Raw genomic sequence first — 25,389 nt, forward strand, 5'->3', positions numbered from 1 at the left:
GGTGTCCCCATTCCCTGCAGGTGTCCCATAGATGTGTCACCCTGGAGGTGTCTCTGAGCTCTCCATGTGTCACGCTGGAGGTGTCCCTGGGCCCTCCATGCCCTGGAGGTGTCACCCTGGAGGTGTCCCATGGATGTGTCACCCTGGAGGTGTCCCCATTCCCTGGGGATGTCCCATGGATATGACACCCTGGAGGTGTCCCTGGGCTCTCCATTCCCTGGAGGTGTCACCCTGGAGGTGTCTCTGAGCTCTCCATTCCCTGGAGGTGTCACCTTGGATGTGTCACCCTGGAGATGTCCCTGGGCTCTCCATGTGTCACCCTGGAGGTGTCTCTGAGCTCTCCATTCCCTGCAGGTGTCACCCTGCAGGTGTCACCCTGGAGATGTCCCATGGATGTGTCACCCTGGAGGTGTCCCCAGGCTCTCGGTGTGTCAGCAGGACATCCCCTGGCAGGGCAGGGGGCAGGAGCTGAGGGAGAAGGAGCAAAAGGAGCAGCTCCCCATGGAGCAGGGGATGGTGATCAGGAGGTTCCCTCCTCTGGAAGCACATCCCAGCTGTCGGGAGCAAGGAAGCAGCACAGACTGGGACACATCTGGAAGCACATCCCAGCTGTGGGGAGCAGGGAAGGAGCAGGACACATCTGGAAGCACATCCCAGCTGTCGGGAGCAAGGAAGCAGCACAGACAGGACACATCTGGAAGCACATCCCAGCTGTGGGGAGCAGGGAAGGAGCAGGACACATCTGGAAGCACATCCCAGCTGTGGGGAGCAGGGAAGCAGCACAGACTGGGACACATCTGGAAGCACATCCCAGCTGTGGGGAGCAGGGAAGCAGCACAGACCAGGCCACATCTCACCTGCAGCAATGCTGCTCCTGCTCCCCACCAGCTCTGGCTCTGGACAGGGTTTCACTGCATTTTAACTGAAATTTTGTGACCTGCAAAGGCTCTGTGGGGCTGGGACCCCTCCAGACCTTGGGAGGTCCCCCAGAGCAGGTGGCTGGGGGTGAGTGGCTTGTCCTGGGTGTGCTGTGCAGCGAGGGGCTGGTCCCAGCTGTGGCCTCCCAGCCCCCCAGGCAGCAGATCCTGGTGGATCCCTGGGGCTGGATGTGCTTGGCACAGCTCCCTCCCTCCCCTGCTCCAGAGCTGGCTGAGGTAACCCAATTCTGCTCCCTCAGACCTGGAAAAGGGAGCTCGTGGTTGTTTCCCAGGTGTGTTGTGTTGCCTATTCCCATAAAAAACATCGTGTTCCTGTCCAAGATGTGACCTTGGGTGGCCCCAGCCCAGAAACCCCTCCCAGCTTCCCCCCAGGGCAGCTCCTATAAGGAATTTGGGAAACCCGGGGCTGTGGGAGGGGGTTCCTGCTGGAAAGGTGCTGTGGGAGTTTGTGAGTTGCTGCCTGGCACTTGCTCCCTCCCTGATCCCACTGTCCTGCTGCTTCCCAGCAGTTTGCACCTCCTGTTTCCTCTGGGGCTGATTCACAAAAATCCCAAGCACTGGACATGGAGCAGCTGGATCCTCCCAAACCCTCATCCTGTGCCACAAACTGAGAGCTCAGCCTAAAAATAGCCCTGTGCCTGTTAGAGGTGTAGCCCCGACTGCTGATGAGGTCTTGGGAACCAGAAATAGCTCCAGAGTGCCAGCAGGAGCAGAGGATTTGCCTTGAACAGCTGCTTTTTGGAGCAGCTCAGGCTCAGCCCCCAAATCCCCTTGGATGCTCACGGGGCTGGGGGTGCTGGGGGCACATCCAGGCTGTTCCAGGGGAGCTCCTGCCTTTCCCTGTGTTAATCCCCTCAGGTCCTCCCTGTTTTTTTCCATGGGATGATGTAAGGCACACAAACTCCTTTCAGGAGCTCTTTGTCTTTCCTGAGCAGTGACTCAGCCCCCCAGGCTGTCCCTGCCCAGCTGCTGCAGCCCTTCCCTCCTGAGCTGCTTCCAGCTCCTCCTTTAAATGGAAAATGCACTGGGGATGTTCCAGGCAGCCTTTTCCCCTCCAGTCCCTTGGGAAGTGTTCTCCTGATGCACCTGCTGCTGCTCCCATCCCATCCCATCCCATTATCCCATCCCATCCCATCCCATTATCCCATCCCATCCCATTATCCCATCCCATTATCCCATCCCAATCCATTCCAATCCCAATCCCATCCCATTATCCCATCCCATTATCCCATCCCATTATCCCATCCCAATCCCAATCCCATCCCATTATCCCATCCCATTATCCCAATCCCATCCCATCCCATTATCCCATCCCAGGGGCTCAGCCTCTTCTGGGCTGCCTTGCTCTAAGGGGTCAATGCTGCCTTTTTCCATGGATTTTATTTTTTTTCCTGCCTAGATATATTCAAGCTGGCAACCTGAGCACTGAAAGTTTTGCAGTGGATGGGGTGGGATAAGTCAGTGGTGGGAATGGGAGTGGATTCACTGGGATTGAATTCTGTGTCTGTACCCAGCAAAGTCCTAGGCTCTGTCCCTCCTGTCCTTGTGTGCTGAGGGACCTGGGTGCTGCCAGCTGTGCCCCTGGGATATTTACCAGGGCATGAGGGCATTTTGTGCCCCCTTCATGGCATCCCAGACTTGTTTGGGTCGGAAGGGACCTTAAAAAGCATCCAGTCCCATGGGCAGGGACACCTCCCCCTGTCCCAGTTCCTCCAAGCCCTGTCCAGCCTGGCCTGGGGCACTTCCAGGCTGAGCTGTGCCATTCCCAGGCTTCCCAGCTCCTCCCTTCATCCAGCCTGTGATAACTGCCCTGGCAGAAATTCAGCAACTCCTGGAGTTGTTTTTTCCTGAAAAAACAACTCCAGTTTTTTCCTCACCCTGGTGATTCCAGCATGGTCACACCTGCTCCCATCCCATCCCATCCCATCCCATCCCATCCCATCCCATCCCATCCCATCCCATCCCATCCCATCCCATCCCATCCCATCCCATCCCATCCCATCCCATCCCATCCCATCCCACTCCATCCCATTTTCCTTCCCTATTTTTCTCCTTCTCAGTGACTTCAGGTGGATCCAAGACACCCCTGGGATTTTTATTTTCTGGGAAATTGTTAATGCATGTCAGAAGTGTCTTCACCTGCCATTGCTCCCAGAAGCTCAACATTGGAGAAACAGGATCTGTCCTGAGCTGCAGCTTTCCTTGGGCCTTGTTAAGGGGAATTTTAATCAGAAATTCATTTAATACTTGGATCTGGGTGGGATCAGGGCTGTGGCTGTGCTGGGTTCCTGCTCATCCTGCTGCACCCCTGGGAGTGGTGCTGGACTGGCAGAGATGGGGCATCCCATGGGGATGAAGTGATGTTTGGGGAGGAACAGATTTTTGGGAAGGAACAGTTGCCTGGAGGCCTGTGTTTGGTGCTGCCCCATTGGAATGTGGGAGTGGAGAGCCAGGGGGTGGCTCTGGGTGTGTCTCTGCTTTGGTGTCCCCTGTCCCACCGTTCCTCCCCTCTGGAAGGAGTCCACACCCCTCTGCCATCCCATTCTAGGGCTGCTCCATGCCCTGCCAGCTCCCAGCCATTCCTGAGGACCACCAGCACCTAAAGGGAGGCTGGGGGTGGTTTTGCCTTGTGCAGGGAATGGTTTGGAGCCTTTTCCAGTGTTCCCCATTTCCACAGGCAGCTTTAGAGCAAAGTCTGTGTCAGGGGTTTTGTGACGGTGTTCACAGGGTCTTAGGATGAGGAAAGAGATGAGGATCTGTCTCCATGTTTCAGGAGGCTGATTTATTATTTTATGATATGTATTACATTAAAACTATACTAAAAGAATAGAAGAAAGGATTTCATCAGAAGGCTGGCTAAGAATAGAATAGGAAAGAATGATAACAAAGGTTTGTGATTGGCCATTAATTAGAAACAACCACATGAGACCAATCACAGATGCACCTGTTGCATTCCACAGCAGCAGATAACCATTGTTTGATTATCTGATAAACATTTTGTTCTTGAGGCCTCTCAGCTTCTCGGGAGGCAAAATCTTAAGGAAAGAATTTTTCATAAAAGATGTTTGTGTCAGGGGTTTTGTGTGGGGTGGGACAGTGGGAAGCATTCCCAGGAATCCTCAGGAATCAGTGGGAGCTTTGTGCTGGGCATGGCCAATAGCTCCTTCTGGAGCCTGCTGTGGGAATGTGGGAATTGCCCCCAGATTAGCAGCCTGGGAAGGGTGGGCTTGTGTTGGGTGGGGCATCACCCTTTAAAGCATTGATCCAAGGACACTTCCAGGCAGCTCTGAGCATCTTTGCTGCTGTGAGACACAGCAGGTCTGGCAGGAAGCTGATTTAATGGATGCTCTTGAGCTCCTTTGCCACTCTGGGTCAGTCTCTGCTGAGAGGATCCCTGAGTCACCGGCTCTGGGACATTCCAATCACGAGCACAAAACGCTGGTGGCTTTGTCTCCTTCCAAACACAGCTCCCAGCTTTGCCTGCAGAGTCACAGAGCTGCCTGGAGGGCTCAGTGAGCTGCTGGTTCCCAGGCTGTTCAGTGGAAGGGCAGGGTTTGGGGTGAGGGCAGGGATGGACATGGGGCTGCAGGTGCACCATGGAGGGCTCAGGTCCTGTGTGCCACCTCCCAAATGTACCAGGGAGGGCTCAGGTCCTGTGTGCCATGTGCCAGGTGCAGCAGGGAGGGCTCAGGTCCTGTGTGCCACAACCCAGGTGCACCAGGGAGGGCTCAGGTCATTTGTGCCACCTCCCAGGTGCACCAGGGAGGGCTCAGGTCCTGTGTGCCACCTCCCTAATGTACCAGGGAGGGCTCAGGTCCTGTGTGCCATGTGCCAGGTGCACCAGGGAAGGCTCAGGTTCTGTGTGCCATGTGCCAGGTGCACCATGGAGGGGTGAGGTCCCATGTGCCACCTCCCAAATGTACCAGGGAGGGCTCAGGTCCTGTGTGCCACCTCTGTGTGGGGTGTTTGTGTCTCTGACTTGGGGTTTAGGTGCTATCTGGGACACTTGGGTTAGAATTCCAGCATCACTGAGGTTGGGAACGCCCTCCTGGATCATTGAGTCCAATGCCCAAAGCACTGAGTGCCACATCCAGGCATTCCTTGGACACCTCCAGGGATGGGGACTCCAAACCTCCTGCGTATTTCCAACGTTTTCCAAACTTTTCCCTGGAGAAACTCGTGCTGGATGTCCCTGGTGTGTGATGGTGTTTGCAGGGGTCTTAAGATGAGGGAAGAGATGAGAATGTTGACTCCATGTTTCAGAAGGCTTGATTTATTATTTTATGATATATATTACATTAAAACTATACTAAAAGAATAGAAAGGATTTCATCAGAAGGCTGGCTAAGAATAGAATGGGAAAGAATGATAACAAAGGTTTGTGGCTCGGACAGAGAGTCCAAGCCAGCTGGGCCATTAATTAGAAACAGCCATGAGACCAATCAAAGATTTACCTGTTGCATTCCACAGCAGCAGATAATCAATGTTTACATTTTGTTCCTGAGGCCTCTCAGCTTCTCAGGAGAAAAAATCCTAAGGAAAGGATTTTTCAGAAAGTATCATGGCTACACTGGTGCTTTCTCTCCTCAAAGTTCTGCTGGCTTGTGGCTCTGAGAGGTGACAGAGGCCCTTCCCTTGTGTGTCCCTGTGGCTGCAGGTGGTACAAGCTGCACTCCAAGGCTGGGAAGAAAGAGAAGGAGCGTGGTGAGATCCTGGTGAGCCTGCAGTTCACCAGGCACAGCCTGACCGCCAGCATGTTCGACCTGTCCATGAAGGACAAGGCGCGCTCGCCCTTCGGCAAGCTCAAGGACAAGGTGACGGGCAAGAAGAAATACGACCTGGAGTCGGCCTCTGCCATCATCCCCAGCAGCATGGCAGCCCTGGACATGGAGGATGACCTGGAGCTGGGGGGCAAGAAGTCCAAGCTGAAGGGTTTCTTCCTGAAGAACAAGCTGCGGCGGTCGTCGCTGACGCAGTCCAGCACGTCCCTGGGCTCAGACAGCACCATCTCCTCTGCCAGCCTGAGCCTGGCAGTGCCCATGCCCGAGGTGCCCAGGTCCCCCAGCAGGCAGGGCAGCCTGTCCAGCGAGCGCTCTGGTAAGAGGATCAGGGATAATCCCCCCTGCTCCCCTTCCTTTCCCTGCAAGGGGCTGCTGAGAGTTCCTTGCAGCTCTGTTAACTGATTGCTGACCCAGCACAGAGCCAGGGAGTGGGGAATTGGTGGTTCCAGTTCCAGGAATGTGGAATGTGGAACCAGCAATGTGGAATTGGTCAGGTTGGGAAAGCCCTCCAGGATCATGGAGTCCAACTGTTCTGTCAGCACTGCCAAGGCCACCACTCACTGTGTCCCCAAGTGCCACAGCCACAGGGCTGTGAAATCCCTGCAGGGATGGGGACTGCATCCCTGCCCTTTCCATGAGGAATGTCCCCAGTGCCTACCCTGAGGCTCCCCTGAGGCCGTTCCCTCTGCTCCTGTCCCTGTTCCCTGGAGCAGAGCCTGACCCCCCGGCTGTGCCCTCCTGGCAGGAGCTGTGCAGAGCCACAAGGGCCCCCTGAGCCTCCTTTGCTCCAGGATGTCACTAAGAGGTGACAAACCCCCCAAGACCTGTGTGCTGGCACTGAGGTGTTTGCCAGAATGGGAGGAACGTCCCAGATTTTGCTTTTCCATCCTGCACCACGAGCTCCCAGGATTTGGGGGTTCCTCAGGGCTGTTCCTTTCAGCTCCTTGGGGCAGTCCCTGCCAGGAGGGCCCGGCTGGGCTGGGCTGGGCTGAGATGAGCTAGGCTGGGCTGGGCTGGGCTGGGCTGAGATGAGCTAGGCTGGGCTGGGCTGGGCTGGGCTGAACCTGGCTGGGCTGGGCTGGGCTGGGCTGGGTCTGGCTGCTGGCCCTGCCCTGGGTCACTGCTCTCTCGCTCTCTAATGAGCCGCCTCTGCTCGCAGGCAAAGCCCAAGCAGGGCCAGCTCCGGTGATTAAAACAATCTGAGCTCTTGGCACTCCCAGGGCAGTCATTTACAAACAAAAAAGGCCCTTGTAGGGAATTAATTCTCCCTTGGAAACAAATACATCATTCAATGGCTCAGTTGGCTGAGACAGCACATTGCCAGGTCGGGTGGGAGTCCTCGGGGAGGCCCTGTGGCTTCTGCTGGTGACATTCCTGTGCTGGTTCCATCCTCCTTGGGCTGAGCCTTCCAGCTACTGGGAGCTTCCCTTCCCATGGCAGGGACTGGAACTGGGTGGTCTTTAAGGTCACTTCCAGCCCAAACCATTCCACAATTCTGTGAAGGAAGCAGCATCTCCAGCTGGGAGAGTGAGCAGCTGTCAGTTGTTTTCCTTGGGTTCTCCATGCAAAAATTGGCAGTAGCCATGAGATCATAGAATCACAGATTTGTTAAGGTTGGAAAAGATGTTTAAGATGATCAAGTCCAACCTTCAAGGCAGTGGGAGGGAGAGGCAAGCACTGCACCCTCCTGGCTCATCACACCAAGCAGTGGCCTGGAGCCCATGGCCCCATCATCTCTTGTTCAGTACAAACTCATACATCAAATGGAAGCTTAAAAACCCTTTAAGGAGCTTCTGAGGAGTTCCTTGCATTTATTACCAAGCTCAGATCCTGTCAGACAATGGGTTTGTCATCTTGCAGAGACTCCTCTGGGGTCCTCCCTTGCAGTTTTGTGTCCCCAGTGTGGCCACACACAGTGAGCTGTGTTTGCATTTCCAAGGGTTCAATCACAATCCCGTGGCAGGGAGAAGGTTGGGGTGGTTCCCAGCTCTCTTTGGCATGTCCAGGTAGAAGACAAGGATCATCTTGTGAAAAGTGCACATTATGTGGTTCTACACAGATATTTACAGTATGTATTTTGATGTATTGATCAGTAGTGCTGTATTAACATTTTAATAATATAATAAATGTAGTCTTGTAATTTCAGGGTAACTTTTGTAGTTAAAATAAGAACTATGTCAGTGGGATTTTTTTAAGAAAGGAATGAGGCACTCACACCAGATAGCAGCCCCAGGACACCTGAATCTTTCAGAGAAAAAGAATTTATTGCCCCATTATCAGAAGAAACGAACTTCTTCTTGCCTTGAAGGCGCTGTTAGGATTAGAAGGAAGAAGTTGAGGATGCCCAGACAGAATCCTGTGTTTGATTGGAATTTATGCATCATGTATGAGGTGTATGAATATGCAACGGGCTGTTGTTTTTAAGGGTTAATCCTTTGTTAACGGGGGTCCTTTCTTGGGCTCCTGCTGCCCAGAAAAAGGTACCCGGACGTCTGTAACTCTTTGTCTTTATTGTCTCATATTGTCCTAATTCAATTTGTCCTAATTATTATTACTCTAATTGTAATAATATTACTATTATTATTACTATTTTATTTATATTTTTATTATTATTACTATTATTTGTATTACTATTTTAAATAATTTTATAATTATTTGTATATATTTATATATATTTCTATATAATTATATCTATTATATAATTATACATATTATACATACATAATATTTGTATATAATTATTTTAGTTTTATAATTATTTTTGATAATTATTTGTATCACTATTTTTAGTTTTTATAATTTTTAGTAAATTTTTTATTATATCAATATTTGTATTACTATTTTAAATAATTTTTAGAATTATTTGTATATAATTATTTCAGTTTTATAATTATTGTTTAAAAATTATTGGTATTACTATTTTATAATTTTTAGTAAATTTTTAAAATTATTATTACTATTTTAAATATTTTTTAATTTTCATATCATTAAATATAATATATAAGTATATATATTATATATACATAATTATTTTTATATAATTATTTTATTTTTAGAATTATTTTTAGAATTATTTGTATTACTATTTTAATTTTTTAATATTTTAGTAATTTTTTATTATTATTGTTATTATTTGTAGTACTATTTTTATAATTTTAATAATTATTTGCATATAATGATATATATTATATATAATTGTATCTATATAATTATTTGTAAATAATTATTTTAATTTTATAATTATTTTTAATAATTATTTGTAGCACTATTTTAGTTTTTATAATTTTTAGTAATTTTTTATTATTAATATTTGTACTAGTTTTTATAATTTTTATAATTATTTGTATATAATGATATAGGATATAGATTATATATAATTCTATATATTATATATTATATATTATATATTATATATATTATATATTATATATTATATATATTATATATAGTTATTTGTATATAATTTTATTTTTATAATTATTTCTAATAATTATTGGTGTTGCTATTTTTATTTTTTAATAATCTTTAGTAAATTTATTATTATTATTATTATTATTTGTATTACTATTTTTATAACCATTTTATTACTACTAAACTTTTAACATTTTCAAACGGAGCGATTGGCGTTTTTCACACTCCGTTGTGTTGTGTGTTTGCTCCCCGCAGTGAAGGAGCCGCCGGCCTCGCCCAAGCTGAGCCACAAGCGAGCGTTCAGCGATGATGTGTCCCAGTGCGGCCCCGCAGAGGTCCCGCAGAGCCCCCAGGCCCGGAGGGACCCCGGCCCCCGCTCGTCCCTCTGCATCAACGGCAGCCACGTGTACGGGGAGGAGGCGGCAGTGCCCAGGAACCCGCCCGCCTCCGCGCCCCTGCCCGTGCCCCGCAGGCAGGACGAGCCCCTGGGCTTCACCCCCCTGCACGCCGAGCCCCACTGGGGGCTGGGCAGCCTGGAGAGGGCCCAGCAGAGGGACGAGCCCCGCTTCATCCCGTCCCCTCCCAGCCTGGCTCTGCAGGAGGAGCTCAAGGTGTCCACCAAGGCCGTGACCCTCAGCAACCACCTGGGCAGGGCCAGGATGGAGGAGAGCGCCCGCATGGAGGGCAAACCCAGCCAGGGTGCGGCTGCTCCGGGCTTCCCCACCGAGCCGGCCAAGGACAGAGCAACCGAGGACACCAGGAAGGAGGACAAGAAAGCCAAGGGAGGCTTCTTCCACCACGGGGGCAAAGGCCAGGGGGACAGAGGGACCCCCGTCCACACCTCGGCCGCGGGGGATGAGAGGAGTAAGAGCAGCGGCTGGTTTGGCTCCAAGGAGCCCAAAGAGTCCCCTCAGAAACCCAGGTCAGTGCCAGGGGGTGTGGAGGTCCAGGCTGGTGATTCCTGCCCCAAATTCCTGTCTCCAGCAGCTCCTGGGTGCTCCTGAGAGCGCTCAGGCAAGGGCAGAGCAGGGAAATGCTTCCTTGCTCTTAAATGTCTCAAAGGGAAGGGGATTTTCCTGGATCCTCTCCTGGTTTCTGCCAGAAACCACCTCTGCTGGATGTGGGATGTGTTTTACTCTCAAGGAAGGGAGGGATCCCTTCCATGGAGAGGGGAGGCTCAGTGTGGTCACACCAAGTGGTTCTATGGCCTCAAAATACAGATTCATTATCCTTTAATGAACTAAAAAAGCTTCCCTGGCAGTCAGGCTAGGATGTGGGGTAGTGGGATTTGTAATCACATTCCTGTTATGAACCCCACACCCCCTATAGGCTCTGGCCAGGGTGCAGCACTTTGGGTATATGAGATATCATTAATATTCCCAATGTAACTAATCCCAACCCTGCTCCTTCCTCTTCCCGTCCCACCCAGCCTTCCCTTCTCCCAGTTATGAATCTCTGACTGTTTTCTTGCTTTGTGTGCTGATTCATCCCTCCCAGTCCTCAGGGTTTGTGGTGTTTGTGCTGTTCCTGTGAGGAATTCATCACCCGTGTCCCCCCTGGAGCTGAGCTGGCAGTCCAGAGGTCGAGGGTGGTGTCAGTAAAGGGCAGGAAATGGGGTTAAAATCAGCCAGAGAAAACAAGCAGCACTCAGAGCAGAGCTGCTTCAGTCTGCAGGCTTGTTTATTGGAGGGATTTTCTAATCTGGGCTGACTTTAACCTCATTTATTAAGCAGAAGGATTTTGGTTCAGTCTGAGCCTCATTTAATGAAGAGGGCACTCCTGGTTTGTTCCACATAACCTGGCTCCCACAGGGTTAAACTTGTGAGGGGATGAGCATCCCTCAGCCTGGCTCCAGCCCCAAAATTCCTCCTTTCCCATGCTTGTGGTGGCCTTGAGGCTGCACAGGCAGAGATGGGACACTGGGACAGGCAGGAGCTGCTCCCTGAGGCAGGAATATCAGCAATATCCCATCCCACTGGAGCTCAGAACCACAAAGTCCAGCAGTGGGAAGGATGTGAGACAGGTGTGAGGTCTGAGGGCTGCTGTGCTGCACCTCTGGCATTCCCTGTGCCTGGCAGTGCCCAAGGATGGGGCTTGGAGCACCCTGGGCTGGTGGAAGGTCCCTGTCCATGGCAGGGCTGGAATGGGATGGGCTGTAAGGTCCCTTCCAACCCTCACCATGCTGTGATTCTGGGATTTCCTGGAGACTCAAAGCCCTGGAGTGGTTTGGGGTCACATCCCAGGGCAGGGTTTGTGCATGAAGGACTCTGGTCTCTGCACCCTGTCCTTGAGGAAGGACAGAGCATTCCCACTCAAGATTGTTCTTTTGATTTTTCTTTCTAATTTTGGGATAAGAAACCTGCTGGTTAAGGCCTAGAGTAAAAAATCAAGGTTTAAAAATCCTGCTGTATCCAGGCAGTGCCTCCACAAGTGCCTGAGGCAGCCAGGGAAGCATCAATGGGATGGGATGGGATGGGATGGGATGGGATGGGATGGGATGGGATGGGATGGGATGGGATGGGATGGGATGGGATGGGATGGGATGGGATGGGATGGGATGGGATGGGATGGGACGGAGCTGCCCTCAGCATCTCTCTCTGGGGCCTTTTCCTTGGGAAATGGGTGAGAAGCCAGCAGGTTTCCCCCTTTTCCTTGGGAAATGGGTGAGAAGCCAGCAGGTTTTCCCCTTTTCCTTGGGAAATGGGTGAGAAACCAGCAGGTTTTCCCCTCTTGGCAGTCTGGGAAGGAGGCAGGCAGGGCCACGATGCTCTGATTTCAAGGCAGGGATGTCAGGTCCAGCTCCTTGTCCATCCAGCCCAGTGAATAATCACCAGGAGTGCCCCTAAACACTGCAGCTTCCTGACAGCTCCCTGCACTCATCCCCAGCCTTGCTCCTTTCCCACAGAGTTCCACTCCATGGCTTTGTTTAAATCCCCTTCAGTGCTCACAGTTTAAGCTCAGGCTCAGCCAAAGCTGAGCTTTGCTCAGAGCTGCCTTGCCAAGGACTTTGTCCCTGAGGAGAGGCTTGGGTGAGCTGTGGCAGCAGCTCCTCTGGCTGGGTTTTCTCTCCCAAAACCAGGAATGGATCCCAAGCAGCACAAATGGCAGGGAAGGAATTCACAGAACCCCTTTGGGGTGTTTAGGAACATCTGAGTGGGCTTTAGGTGCAGTTTGCAATTGAGAATGGGAAATAAGGATCTTGAACTGGAGCAGGGGGGATTGAGAGGGGGAGCTGGGAGGAATGGCTCCTGGAGGATGGGGAAATGCTGGGGATGCCTGGCTGGGAAGGGATTCTCCCTCCCAGTGTCCAGGGATTGGGCTGAGCTGAGAACCAGGGATTGGGACAGCTGAGAACCTCTGGGGAGCATTGCAGGGATCATTTGGTGACTGAGGCTGATTTGCTGCAGAAGGGCCCTGTCCATCCTCACAGGGACAGGGTTGGTCTCTGCCCTGCTCTTCCCAGTGCTCCAGTTGTCCTGGCCATTCATTAGGACATCATTACTTGTTTTAATTACACACAGCTGACTTCTCTGATTTCATTTTGCTTCCTTACACTGAACGATCTCATGGCCCAGGCTGGTGGCTCAGGTCAAAGCTGTGGAAGAGCTTTTAGGTCTTGGTGACTTCCAAGTGCCAGAGGGCATTTCAGATGGGATCTTGGCATGGAATTCCTGGCTGGGAGGGTGGGCAGGGGCTGGGCTGGAATTCCCAGATTTGCTGTGGCTGCCCCTGAATCCCTGGCAGTGTCCAAGGCCAGGCTGGACACTGGGGCTGGAGCAGCCTGGGACAGTGGGAGGTGTCCCTGCCATGGCAAGGGTGGGATGGGGTGGGATTTGAGGTCCCTTCCAGCCCAAACCATTCCAGATTCTGTGATCTCTGGAGTTCTCTGATGTCCATCTGTGGCTGTTCAGTAGCAGTGTCACTCCTACAGCTGGTCTAACCCTTGCTCTGGAGAGAAGCAGCCTCTGAACTGAGCAGTTTTAAGTCTTGACTTATTTGCAGAAAGGATTTTACCCCTCCTTCTCTCCTGACTCTGGAAACTTCTGCCAGCAGCACCCTCTCACCTGTTTGGCCGCCTTGGATAGGCCAAGCGTAACCCAGGGCTGAAGGTGGTGAGAAAGCATCAAAATCAGTCATTTGCAAGCCCAGAAGCCTCAGCCTGTAATTAGTTAAAAGGTCTGTAATTAGAGGGATGGTTTGAGATTGCCTGCAGCAAAGCCCAGCCTGGCACAGCTCATCTTTACCCACTTGCTCTGCCAAACACACCCTTCCCAAAATAAGGAGCTGCTGCTTTGGGCTGGGTTTAACTGGAGCTGTATAAAGAGGGTTTTGTTGTGTGCTGGAGGGGTTTGCTGAGCCCTCAGTGTGGGAGCTGGCTCTGCAAACCTGCCTGTGCTCTCCCTGGGCACAGAACTGGGCATTTCTGCCTTCAGCCCTTATTTACACCCCGTTTTCCCTGATCCTTCTCAGGGAAGCTCTGCTCATCATCCCTGGCTTTGCTAATCCCTGGAGCTCCAGGCTTTGATCCTGGAGGGGATGGAGCAGTAGGAAGATGCTGTTTGCTCTTTGGAGGCTGAATAAAAGCCTGGTTGGGGGTTGTTGCTTTGAATGTCAGTGGTTAAGGGCTGTGTGTAAGGAAGAAGCTCAGCAGGTTTATTTGAGGCAAAGCCTGGGGCTGAAACAATCCTTTACATGTTTCCAGGGTTTCCTCCAATGTTATCAGAGCTCTGCAGCTCCTGCTTCCTGTGGAGAATCCTGATGATAAAATGGGGCTGCATCTTAGGCCTGGCAGCAGGAGAAAGAGGAAATTGTGGCCTGTCCTATAAAAACATGGGCATTTTCAGAATCAAGCCCCTTCCCAGAGCCCATACCCTTGGATCCAGCAGTGAGGCCAAACATTGACTCAGTTCCTCCCTGTTCCTCATGTCCTAAAAATTGCCTTTCCTAAGGGCTGGGAATGGGAGCAGGGCTTGGGATGGCTGGAGCAGAGTCCTTGGCCAGGCTGGCAGTGCTGAGATGGAGCATGGAGCCTGTGACAGCCCCTCCAAAGCCAGCAGCACCCCCAGAGCAGAGCCTGGGAGGCTGCAGAGGTTGAGGAAGAGGGAATGAAGGCCATGATGTGAAAGCAGAGTGTTGTGGCTAACAGGGATGAATCCATGGGAGCCATCAGGTCACAGCTGTGGCACAGGAATTGTGCAGCTCTGCCCCTGCCTTGGAGCAGCCCCAGGGATGGAGTGGGGTCAGTGTGAGGATGGAAAATGGCTCTTGGTGCTGCTGAGCCTGCCCTTCCCAGGGATAGACAGGAGGCAGGATGGGGAGCTGGACCCAGAGCTGGCACCAGCTCAGCCCTGATGTGCTTTGGAACCATCCAGGAAAAGCACAGCCCCACTCCCACTCCTAAAAGTGGGAATTGGGGGTTGATGTTGGCATCTCTCTGGGTTCCTACTGCCCAGATTTCTCCTGTTTTTTAAAATTCCTGTGGTTTTGAGGGCAAATGTCTGTAAAGGAAGATCTGTCCATTTGAATGGGGATGATGGACAGGTGAGGCCCAAGGGAAGAGCAAAGTGGTTATTGCACAGATAATTATTATAGATTATTTATGGATTATTATAGGTGATTTATTATAGAGAAACCAAATCCTTCCACCTCTGGATTTCCTATTTAAAACACATTCCCTGACTCCTTCCCTCTGGTGCTCCCGCCCTGTACAAAAATGTCCTGGGCTGTTGTTGCCATCTCTTCAGCACAATTCCTGCTCCTGCTGGTGGGAGGAGGATCCTGATCCCTGCAAGGTCTGGAGCAGCTGCAGGATGCTCCAGCCCCTCCATGCTGTGCTTTTCCACCCAGGGGAGCCCTGTCTGCTGAAAAATGGGGCCAAAAGCAGTTCAGGAGTGGCACCTGCGGGTCCAGCCCTCCTGGAGGGATTCCCTGGGGCTGCAGCACAGCTCTGCCCTCAGCACAGCAGGGCTGGGTCCCTCCCTGCCCTTCCCATGCGCTTCTTTCTGCTGCTGGTGCAGAGCCCTGCCCAGCCTGAGAGCAGCCTGGGATCCGGAGGGAGAAATTTCCCTGCACTGAACAAGCCGTTTCCAATAGACTTTTTCCATCAGGGGGTTGCTCAGCAATATTTTATTTCCTTTTTTTTTTTTTTTTTATTGCTGCGAGGCTCAAAGGCGTCTGTGAAGTGCTGCCAAACAAATAAATGAGAGCAGGGAGGTACCCGAGATTTATTTTGGCTGGCGGAGCCGTGTGCTGGGAATGGGAGGGGAAGGAGGAGCGGCAGGAGGAGGAGGAGGAGGAGGGTGAGTCAGCGTTTCACAGAGCTGCTGCCATCAGACAAGTGTAGGTTTCCCTCTAGAGGAATCTGCCGTGCTCCACTCCAGCTCTCACCCAGCACTTCCAGCATCCTCCCTCAGGGGGGTGGGAAAAGGGGATTTTGGGCTTAGGGCAAGGAATGGGGGCGGACAGGGATGTCCATCCCAAGGAATGGGGAGGAACAGGGATGTCCATCCCAAGGAATGGGGAGGAACAGGGATGTCCATCCCAAGGAATGGGGTGGAACAGGGATGTCCATCCCAAGGAATGGGGTGGAACAGGGATGTCCATCCCAAGGAATGGGGGCGGACAGGGATGTCCATCCCAAGGAATGGGGAGGAACAGGGATGTCCATCCCAAGGAATAGAGTGGAACAGGGATGTCCATCCCAAGGAATGGGGAGGAACAGGGATGTCCATCCCAAGGAATAGAGTGGAACAGGGATGTCCATCCCAAGGAATGGAGGGTCAGGCAGGGATGTCCATCCCAAGGAATAGAGTGGAACAGGGATGTCCATCCCAAGGAATGGGGAGGAACAGGGATGTCCATCCCAAGGAGTGGGGTGGAACAGGGATGTCCATCCCAAGGAATGGGGTGGAACAGGGATGTCCATCCCAAGGAATGGAGGGTCAGGCAGGGATGTCCATCCCAAGGAATGGAGGGTCAGGCAGGGATGTCCATCCCAAGGAATGGGGTGGAACAGGGATGTCCATCCCAAGGAATGGGGTGGAACAGGGATGTCCATCCCAAGGAATGGGGTCGAACAGTGATGCTGCAATTTGAAATCCCAGTGGAAAGTCACAGATTCTCAAACGGCCTCAGGCTGTGCCAGGGGAGGGTCAGGCTGGATATTGGGAAAATTTCTTCCTGTAAAGGTTTGTCCAGCCCTGGCACAGCTTCCCAAGGCAGGGGTGGAGTTCCCATCCCTGGAGGGCTTTAAAAGCCCGGTGGATGTGACATTTGGGGACAGGGGTCAGTGGTGGCCTTGGCAGTGCTGAGGATGCTTGGACTTGATGGTCTTAGAGGGCTTTTCCAACCTAAACATTCCATGATTCTTCTGCCTGGAACTCGCAGCCAAGAGCCCCTGAACAAACCCCAGTGGGTCCCAGCAGGAATGGGGTTGAGGAGCAGAAAGGAAATTTCCACAGTGGAGCTGCAGGGGAAAATGAGAATCCAACAAATGGATTCAAGTTCTGTCTTTACAGATTTAGCCAATATCAGCAGGTCCAGCACCCCATGAGCCCCATCAGGACTTTACAAGGCCTGCAGGGACAGGAGCCAGGGAATGGCTCCCACTGGGAAAGGGGAGATTGGGCTGGGATCTTGGCAAGGAATTGATGGCTGGGAGGGTGGGCAGGGGCTGGGCTGGAATTCCCAGATTTGCTGTGGCTGCCCCTGGATCCCTGGCAGTGCCCAAGGCCAGGTTGGGCATTGGGGCTTGGATCCACCTGGGAGAGTGGGAGGTGTCCCTGCCATGGCAGGGGTGGAATGGGATGATCCTTAAGGCCCCTTCCCACCCAGACCATTCCATGGTGACCTGGGGAATGAAGACAGGATCATCTCAGGGGTTTGAGGAGGCCTTGAAGCTGTTCCTGCACCTGTGCAGGTGGGGATTGGTGCAGTCCAGGTGCCTGGAATTGCTGCTCTGGCATCAGCCCCCCCTGAGGAGGGAACTTCACCCACTCAGCTCCTGGCAGCTGGCACGGTCATTAGCAGCCAGTGCTCGTTAATCAGTGCAGCTGATTAATGCTCTGCAGCCTTTTAGAGCTGGAGCCCAGCAGAGCTGGATCAGGCCCTGGCTGCTCTTGCTCAGCACAAAGGATGGATCTCAGTCTGGAGCAAAACATGGAAGCAGTGCCAGCAGGACAGGCAGAGGTGGGGCAGGGCTGTGTGCCCCTTGCAGCCACCCTGGCATCCTGGTGGTTGGACATTGTCACCTTCCCTTGTCACCTTCCCTTGTCACCTTCCCTTTCCAGCTGGGAAGGAAAATTTGCCCTGTTAAAATCTATCTGTGGATGTTGTGAACTCATCCAGCTGAGTGGTCAGGTGTTGAGCAGCTGCTCCCCTCTTCTGGGGAGCTCAGATTCGAGGGGGATTGGGGAAAAATGTCCAACTTTCTGCTGATCTCCAGGCTGGCAGTGCCAGGAGAGGTTTCCCCCCATGCAGAGAGTGGCTGCCAGTCTGGGGTGCTCTGTGCCTCAGGGTCCATCAGCTTCTCCCAAAACTTCTGGAGGCTTTGTGTGCTCACCCAGAGCTCAAAACCTCTGGGAGGAACTGGGCTGCAGCTGTGGGGTTGTTCCTGGCTGCTCCTGCCTGGGCCAAGCAGAAGAGCACACGGAGCAGGGCAGGGCTGCCTGGGGACCAGGCTGGGCACTGCCACCACGGCTGCTGTGTGGCAGCAGGAGAGGGCACCCACGAGCTGTCTGTGCCCCAGAGGATGATCTCAGTCAGGATGAAGGGCTCCAGGGTTTTCTTTGGCCTTGGGTTACCAGGTCCCTTCAGTGGAGTCCCATGTGTGCTGGAGCAGAGCCAGGAGTGTTCCTGCCCCCAGACTGGCACGGGGGACTTTGGTGGCATGGATGGCTTCAATGGGCACCTTTCCAAGGAGCTGCTGAGAGCAGGATGTGGGAAGGGGCTGTGCAGCTGTCAAGAGTGGGAGCAGGAGGTGCCCATGGTGGGGGCATCACTCCTGGGCCAGGTGCTGCCAGCCCAATGCCCTCCCTGCTTTGGGACCGACCAGCTGCACATCACCAGCATCAGCTCTTGCCTCAAGGTGGCATTTTGTGCTTTAAAATGTGTCTGAGGAGTTTGGTGGATGCACAATAACATGGAAATAGTTGTCCAAGCAACTTTGTGATCCTGCAGTGCCACCTGCAATCCCTCCCAGCAGCGGGACAGGGAGATCCCAGGGTGGAGCCCCAGGGATTGACATGCCCTGGGGCACCTTGGCAAAGTAATTCAGTTATTCCTTTCTCCTAAACCTTGGTGTGCCCAGAGCTGGCTGATCCACACCCATATCTCTCCCCAGCCAAGAGGGGACCTCTCTGGAGCTCTCTGGTGCAGGAGGCATCAATCCCATGGGATCTGTTATGGAGCAGGGCCAGGTGCCCTGTCCTGGGGATGGGATTGCTCCTCCCAAGGGTGATGCAAGGGGATGGGCCCAGAGGAGGGAGTGTGGCAGTCAGAGCACCAGATGGATGTGGGGTGTCCACGCCACACCCTGCTTTGTGATGTGAAAACCTCTGAGCCTGCTGAGCCTCCTTGGTGGTGACTCCACATTGCTGCAGTTGTTCCCAAAGGAAGATCAATGAAATCCCACAGAAAGGTCCCTCAGTCCTGCTTGAGCAGGCAGCAGGGCGCTGTCAGCCTCACTTGGGGTGAGACTCTGAATTCCAGGTGTGCTGAACCCCTTCCACCTTGGGATCCCCCTGGGGTTTCAGGCATCTCGGGATCTCGGGCAAAGGGATGTGACAAGGGGCATATGGGAGGTGGGACAGTGTCCAGAGTGGGGACAGGGCCCTGTCCTGGCCAGGTGCTCCTTCCTGCTGGGCTCTGGTCCCTCTGCCCTGTCCCTCCCTCCCATGCAGGCGTGAGCTCCGTGTGTGCTCCCATGCTGGTCATGTTGGCAAACCAGTAAGGAGGCACTGGGGTGAACTGGGAAAGGCTCCTCTGTGTGCCTGCACTGGTTCAGGTAACCCTGATCCAAGAGCCCGGGCTGCTCCTGGTGCTGCACCTGCCCCGGGTGCCACCAGCACCAGGACAAACTCACCTTGGGCTGCAGGAGAAAGTGGGGAACCCTCTCTGGCTCCTGGGCAGAAGGGGAATGTGGAGGAGTGTCCTGGGAGCAGGGCTGCCCCTCGCTGGGTGTCGTGCATGCCCCTTCCACGCCGTGACTCCATAATCATTGCTGTGCCTAACAAGAGCCAGGCATGGATCGGTCATTGCGCTGCTTGGAGCGTCTGTGGTGTGTGTGGTGTGTGCTTCCAGCCCTGTCACAGCATTAACCAGGAGGACTGTTCTGTCTTCCCTCCACAGCCTGGAAGTGTCTCCTCAGGTAGAAACCAGCTCAGATGCTCCTTCTCATTGTGCTCCCCGCTCCCCTGCCCTGTGCCCCGCTGCCCTTGCTGCTAGCATGCCGAGCTCTAACCTCCCTCCTGCTCCTGGAGACAGACAGGCCGGATGCTTGGCCCCCACCAACCCATTCCTCAACTCCCTGCAGAGCAATCCCTTCTTTGAGGAGCTCCTCGCTGACCAGGTACTAAATTCTCCTTCACCTACTCACTTTCTCTCTAGTTTCCCGCCTGGGCCGCGTGCTGCACCCGAGGTCGCTGGGAGCTTTTATTCCTCTGAGGATTGCAGTCCCTCTGGCTCCCCAAGGCGCACAGAGCCCCAGAGGGAGTCTCCAGCCCAGAGCGTTGGTGTCCCCGTGCCTGAAACCAGTCCCCCAGCACCGGGAGAGCTCCCTCCTGCCGACACCGACACCGAGCCCGCCGTCCCCTCGGAGTGGGACGATACCTTCGATGCCTTTGCCACCAGCAGGCTCAAACCAGAGCGGAACAAGGAGAACTTTTTTGCCTCGGTGGCAGCAGAGGGCATGGCTTTCATCGATGACCCCAGAGCCAGCCCGACTGAGAGCTCAGCGGGGCCGCCCTGCCAGAAGGGCTCCCAAGTGTTCGAAAAGGCGGCTGAAATCCCTGCGGCTCTCCGCTCCTGGACAAATTTCTCCGCCTTAGACGTGGGGGCCAATCTGGTGAGCACCACCCAGGAGGCCACGGTGATCGAGGACGTGCTGAGCCCCGTGTCCGCGGGCTCCATGGCCAGGAGGAGGAAAAGCAGCACGCCCATGGTCTGGACAGCCGCCTTTGCCTCGGGCAACCCTGGGGACAAAGAGGCGTCAGCAGCACTGAGCACTGAAAATAGCGCTAGGGAGGAGGGGGACAGCGGTGAGGAGGAGTCCTGCAGCACGGGGACGAACGGCTGGATGACCATAGCCACGGAGAGCGCCGCCGAGCCCTCAGAGAGCGCCGGGGAGCACCCGGCTCCTCAGGGCCCCTTCGGCCCGCGCCCGCCCTTCCTGGGCGAGGGCACCTTTGAGGCCCAGAGCTCGTCCCGTGCCACCACCGCCACCTGTGTGCTACCCATGAGCTCCTTCCCCCCCGAGCCGATCCCCGAGGCCCCGCCGGGCAGCACCGTGGTGGCGGCCGTGCCCCCGCGGGTGCCGGGGGACGCGGCGGGGCGGAGGTTCCCCGAGGCGGGCGCGGAGCCCGGGGAGGGCGCCTTGGACATCCGCAGCTCGGTGTTCCGGCTACAGGCCAGCATGCGGCTGGAGGCCAGCGAGGGCCTGCTGCACTTCAGCTCCGACATCCGCGAGAGGCGCGTGGTGCTGGCGCCGTGGGCAGGGCCCCAGGGCTGCCCGGAGCTGCCGCCCGGGCCGCCCCCCAAACCACCCCGGCGGTTCGCGGCCGCGGGCCCCGTGGGGGACGGCGAGGACGAGGAGCCTGGTGGCACCCAGCGAGGCAAGCAGGAGCCGTGGGAAGAGTCAAAGGGCCCAGGAGCAGAGATGGGATTGCCGAGGAGCCGTGCGAGCAGCGAGCCCTCCGTGCCGGCGCCTCCCAGCCTGCCCGCACCCGGAGCGGCCGCCGCTGAAGCCGGGAGAGAGTTCGCAGCGTCTGAGGGTGCCAGAGCTGCTGCTATGGACCCAGCAGCTGGCTTGGGGACAGGAGCCGACACCTCTGTGGGCGAACACCCATCAGAGATGAACGAGACAGATGTGGCCGAACAGTTTGAGACTTGCATGTCCAACTTCTCCGTGGATGGACTGGACCGGTCGGGTGCTGAGGAGAGCTGGAGCCAGCCCCGTTTATCCCCTCAGGGGGCCACAGTCAGTGCCAAGTGGGAAATGGCCTCCAAGCAGGAGCTGTTCCCTGAGGAGCTCAGTATTTCAGGACTAAACCCACCTTCCAAGCTAGACCTGGGCCAGCCCACCAGCTGGACAGCTCTGGGAGAGCAGGAGGCAGCCGGGCATCCACACCCGCCGCCCCAAAGGTTAGAACACAGGCAGAGGCCATGCCAGCTGGAGCTGGCGTGCCAGGATGGCGAGGGGCGAGCAGGAGAGCAGCCCAGGCCCCGTGCCCCTCCCCGGGAGGCAGAGCAGGGCAGGACCCCCGCCAGCGAGGAGCCCCAGGGGCGCTGGGCAGAGAGCAGGATAGACTTCAAGAAAGCCGATTTCTGGAAGCCAGATAAGATAGAGAGGCACACACAGGGAGCTTCAGCCCCGAGAAACCCCTTCACCCTGGCGCTGAGCCCCAATTCCCCGAGCAACCCCTTCGTGGAGAGACCCCCAGCCCCTGTCCCTGTCCAGGCTGTGCTGCCCGAAAAGCTTGAGCAGGGCGACTTCAGCTTCCGCAGCCCGCAGGAGGAGCCCCCCGGGCACGGCTTGCAGCCCACTAACGCTACCCCCCTGCATGTCAGCCCGCCCCTGGCCTTCTCCACCCCTTTCCCCGCGGCTGCCACTAACCCCGAGCCGTGTGGCCGCCCCCGGGCCCCCGCGGGGGTCCCCGCCCGCCGCGCCGCCGCCCGGCCCTGCCCGTGCCCGCAGCCCGGGGAAGCTTCGGCGCTCCTGGTTCTGCCCAGGGAGACACGGCCGGCTGAGAAGCCCCTTGGCCAGCAGACGACCAGGTGAGCACTGCGGGGAAGGCGAAGGGCGTGTGTGCGTGTGGGAGAGGTGAGCCCTTGGCCCCTCCTGCTGCTGGCCCCCTCTGCTGCTGGCAGGGCTGGCTCCGAGGAGGCTGCTCCACATCTGCTGCAGCTCCTGTTCCCTCACCTTCCCCTGGTCCCAGAGAGCCCAGCCCGAGCTGCTGGGAGCCTTGGCTCTCTGGGATGCTGAGGGAAGTGGCCACTGGTGTCTGGTGTGGCCGGGGCAAAGGGTTCCATGCAACCCAGCTGGAAATCCAGAGCTGCACCCACATTGCACCCAGTGCTGATTTTGGTTCCATCATCCCCCACCCCGTGCTTGCAGAAGAAATGCCTTTCCCGTGCCTGCCAGGAGAGCTTGTGGCTGTTTGTGCTCTCCTGAGCTCCCTCATGGCATGTGCACAGCTGCTGCCCCTGCCCTTGCCATCCATCCAGCTTTGGCTGCTTTCCTCTCCAGTACCCATTGGGTACTGAAAACCTTCTGTCCATAGCCAAAAAAAGAGTTTTTTCACCAGGGCGAAATGCCCCTCTGCCCTCCCTCCTGCAGAGATGCCCATTGGTGATGAAGCACCTGGGATTTAGCCTTGAGGCTGATGGGAATGGGAAGGGTGGAATGAAGGGGCTGTTCCTCCTCCCAGGTCAATCCTGGATCTGTACAAATGCCACAAAGCAAAGCTGGTGAGTTCAGGGCATGGAGTCTTGCTCTGTGTCCTTCAGTTCATCTCAATTTCCTGGTTCTCCTTCCCCTGGTCTGCTTGGGCTCTGCCTGCCCAGGGGATTTACTGAGCTCCAGCAGGGGTTTATTGATCAGCCTCACTGATCGTGAGGCAAATGGAGCTTCCTGGGGGCACCAAAATGGTAAAATCCCACCTGAACAAGACTGATTGTGGCCCTGGGGAGAGGAAGAGGGGGAGGATGGGGCCAGCAGAACTCACTGAGCTCCAGCCCTTCCACCAGGGTTGAGCGTGAGGTGCAAAGTGATCTCGGGAGCCAAGACAGCATCTGGCTGGGTCTGTCAGATGATATTTTTTTCTTCTTATTTAAGCCAGACCCTCCAATCATTTTTAATTGGATTATTCATCCACCAACAGATAGGCTTCTTCAAAATTTGCAGGGCTGCTGCCCAGAAACGTGGATTTTGTTATGTTTCATGGAAAGAGAAGTGTCCTGTGGTCCCAAAGGGATCACTGAGGCAGTGAGGGAAGCACAGGGGTCTCTGTGTTGGTGGTACCTGCTTCTGGCCATCCCTGTGCATCCATCCAGGCCTGGCTGGCTCCTGGGATGGAACGGGCTGGGATCCAAGAGCTGCATATCCTGGATATCAGGGCTGGCTTCTGTCGTGACACGTGGCCAGGAGCTCCTGAACGTCCCTGCTCGGGTTCCTCCGGCACAGTTTGGGTCCTTGCTGTGACTGAGGAAGCTCTGAAGAGCTCCCGAGGCCTCTGGGAAGGCTCTGAGGCTCTGAACTGCTTTAATGCACTGGGGAGATGTGAGAACTGAGGCAGGTGAGGGAGGAAGGCTGGAAGGAATCCTTTTCCAATCTCCATGGCCATGCTTCCCTTCCCAGGATCATTTCCTGTTGGAATCACCAAAGGCACATGGATGAGGAAAAGATGGTAGAAAAAAGTGGAAGGGAAAAGGAAATACTTCAGATTTGGAATGGGCAGTAAGCCCTGGCTGGAACTAAAGGGTGAAGGGGAGAGGGTACCTGGTGTGGGATGGTGAGAGTTTGGGGTGAGGGGCTTCAGTGCCTCCTCAAGAGAGCTGGAAATGGGCAGTGGGGTCCCATGGCCCTTCCTCTTTGGTCATCTTGGGTGGCTGCTGGGGCAGGGCAGCATCAGCTGCAGCTCCCAGGTGTGTGGAGGCTTTGCTGCCCCTGGGGACAGGGCAGGATGGTGCCTGCACTGCTGGGGACATGTCACATCCCGGGGACAGCAGGGACCCCAAGGACAGCCGGGGAGCCCCACTGCCTGGAGGAGCCTGGCAGCTGTGCAGCTCCTGCCTTTCCTTGGGATTCAGCAGCTGTGCAGCTCCTGCTCCTCCATTGGAATCCAGCAGTTGTGCAGCTCCTGCTCCCTTTGATATGGGGCTGGCCCAGCATCCTGTGGCTCGTGCAGGTGGCAGGACTGGTGGTGTCACAGGTACCAAGGTGGTGGCACAGGCTGTCCCTCCCTCGTGTCGAGAGTGCCGAGGATGCTGTGTTCTGAAAATGAGGTGTCAGGTTAGGTCACTCCATCTTGGTGATCCTCGTGGAGCCCCTGGAGGTGGGAGTGTGGCTTGGCCCACCCAGGGCAGACCTGGAGAGCTGATCCCAAGCCCAGCCATTCCCCCTCCTCCTCTGGACCCTTGCTCCATGGAGAGCTGGCCCTTGGGTGCTGAGTAGTACTCCAGGCACACAGCTGGGACAGGGATTCCCTTGGATTCCCTCTCTGTGAGTGAGGAGCATTTTGATGAGCATTTAAAGGCTCCCTTTGGGAGCTGCTGAGGGAAATGCACCCAGTTTTTCCCTGTGCTCTGCAGTGACCTTGGGAGCACCAGTGAAAGCTGGGACAGGGCAAGGCTGGCTCAGAGAGGGGGACGGGGCTGGGCCAGTGTCACCCTGAGATGTTCCACCTTGGCCTTAAGCTCCATCATAACTCAGATCCACTTGGGATGCAGTTCTGGATTAGGAGCTGGTGAGCAGCTGATTCCACGCTCCAGTTGATGTTCATGGACCAGAAGAGGAAACTGGTCCAGCTTCTTGGCAGGTCCACCAGACCTTCAGATCTGATGTGAGGTGTGAAGCTCCCCTGGAGGACCTGGTGCCACCATCCCAGGACAAACCCAGCTCAAGGAACGTCTCCAGCTCTTGGGTCCTCCCAGAGACACATGGAGCAGGCAGAGCCCTGCATGCACCACCCTCAGTGGGGAGCAACAGGATAAAGAATTCTTTTCAAAAGCTCCTTTTCCAGCCCTGCAGCAGTGACTGTTCCCACTGGCCATGGGGCTGGCAGCTGCCTGTCACCACGCTGGGTGGGAATATCTCCCTGTTCCAAACACATCCAAGCATCCCCACTGGCTTCCCAGGGCAGCTCGGTCCCAGGGAGGTTCCCAGCCACACTGTGGTTGTAGCCTCTGTGCTGGCTGCTGTGGGGATGCACAAGGTGACAGTGACATTTGGGGCTCAGGCCTGGCTGGAGGAGCAGCCCTGGTGGCTCCCCCAGTCCTCTCCTCACCCCTGTCCTGCAGTGTCCTGGTGGTTGTAGCTCCTGGTC

General features: G+C 54.8%; 1 protein-coding gene across 1 annotated transcript in view; it reads left to right on the top strand.

The window, feature by feature from the left end:
- Positions 1-25,389, top strand: part of RAB11FIP5 (RAB11 family interacting protein 5) — a 42,662-nt gene that overhangs the window by 11,699 nt on the left and 5,574 nt on the right. Inside the window, exons 2-4 of the mRNA XM_058024918.1 lie at positions 5,596-6,035; positions 9,386-10,052; positions 19,736-22,120. Of these exons, the coding sequence (XP_057880901.1) occupies positions 5,596-6,035; positions 9,386-10,052; positions 19,736-22,120 (3,492 nt within the window). The remainder of the gene's footprint in view (positions 1-5,595; positions 6,036-9,385; positions 10,053-19,735; positions 22,121-25,389) is intronic.

The sequence above is a fragment of the Melospiza georgiana genome, chromosome 5 (assembly GCF_028018845.1).
Source record: "Melospiza georgiana isolate bMelGeo1 chromosome 5, bMelGeo1.pri, whole genome shotgun sequence".
Classification (NCBI taxonomy): domain Eukaryota; kingdom Metazoa; phylum Chordata; class Aves; order Passeriformes; family Passerellidae; genus Melospiza; species Melospiza georgiana.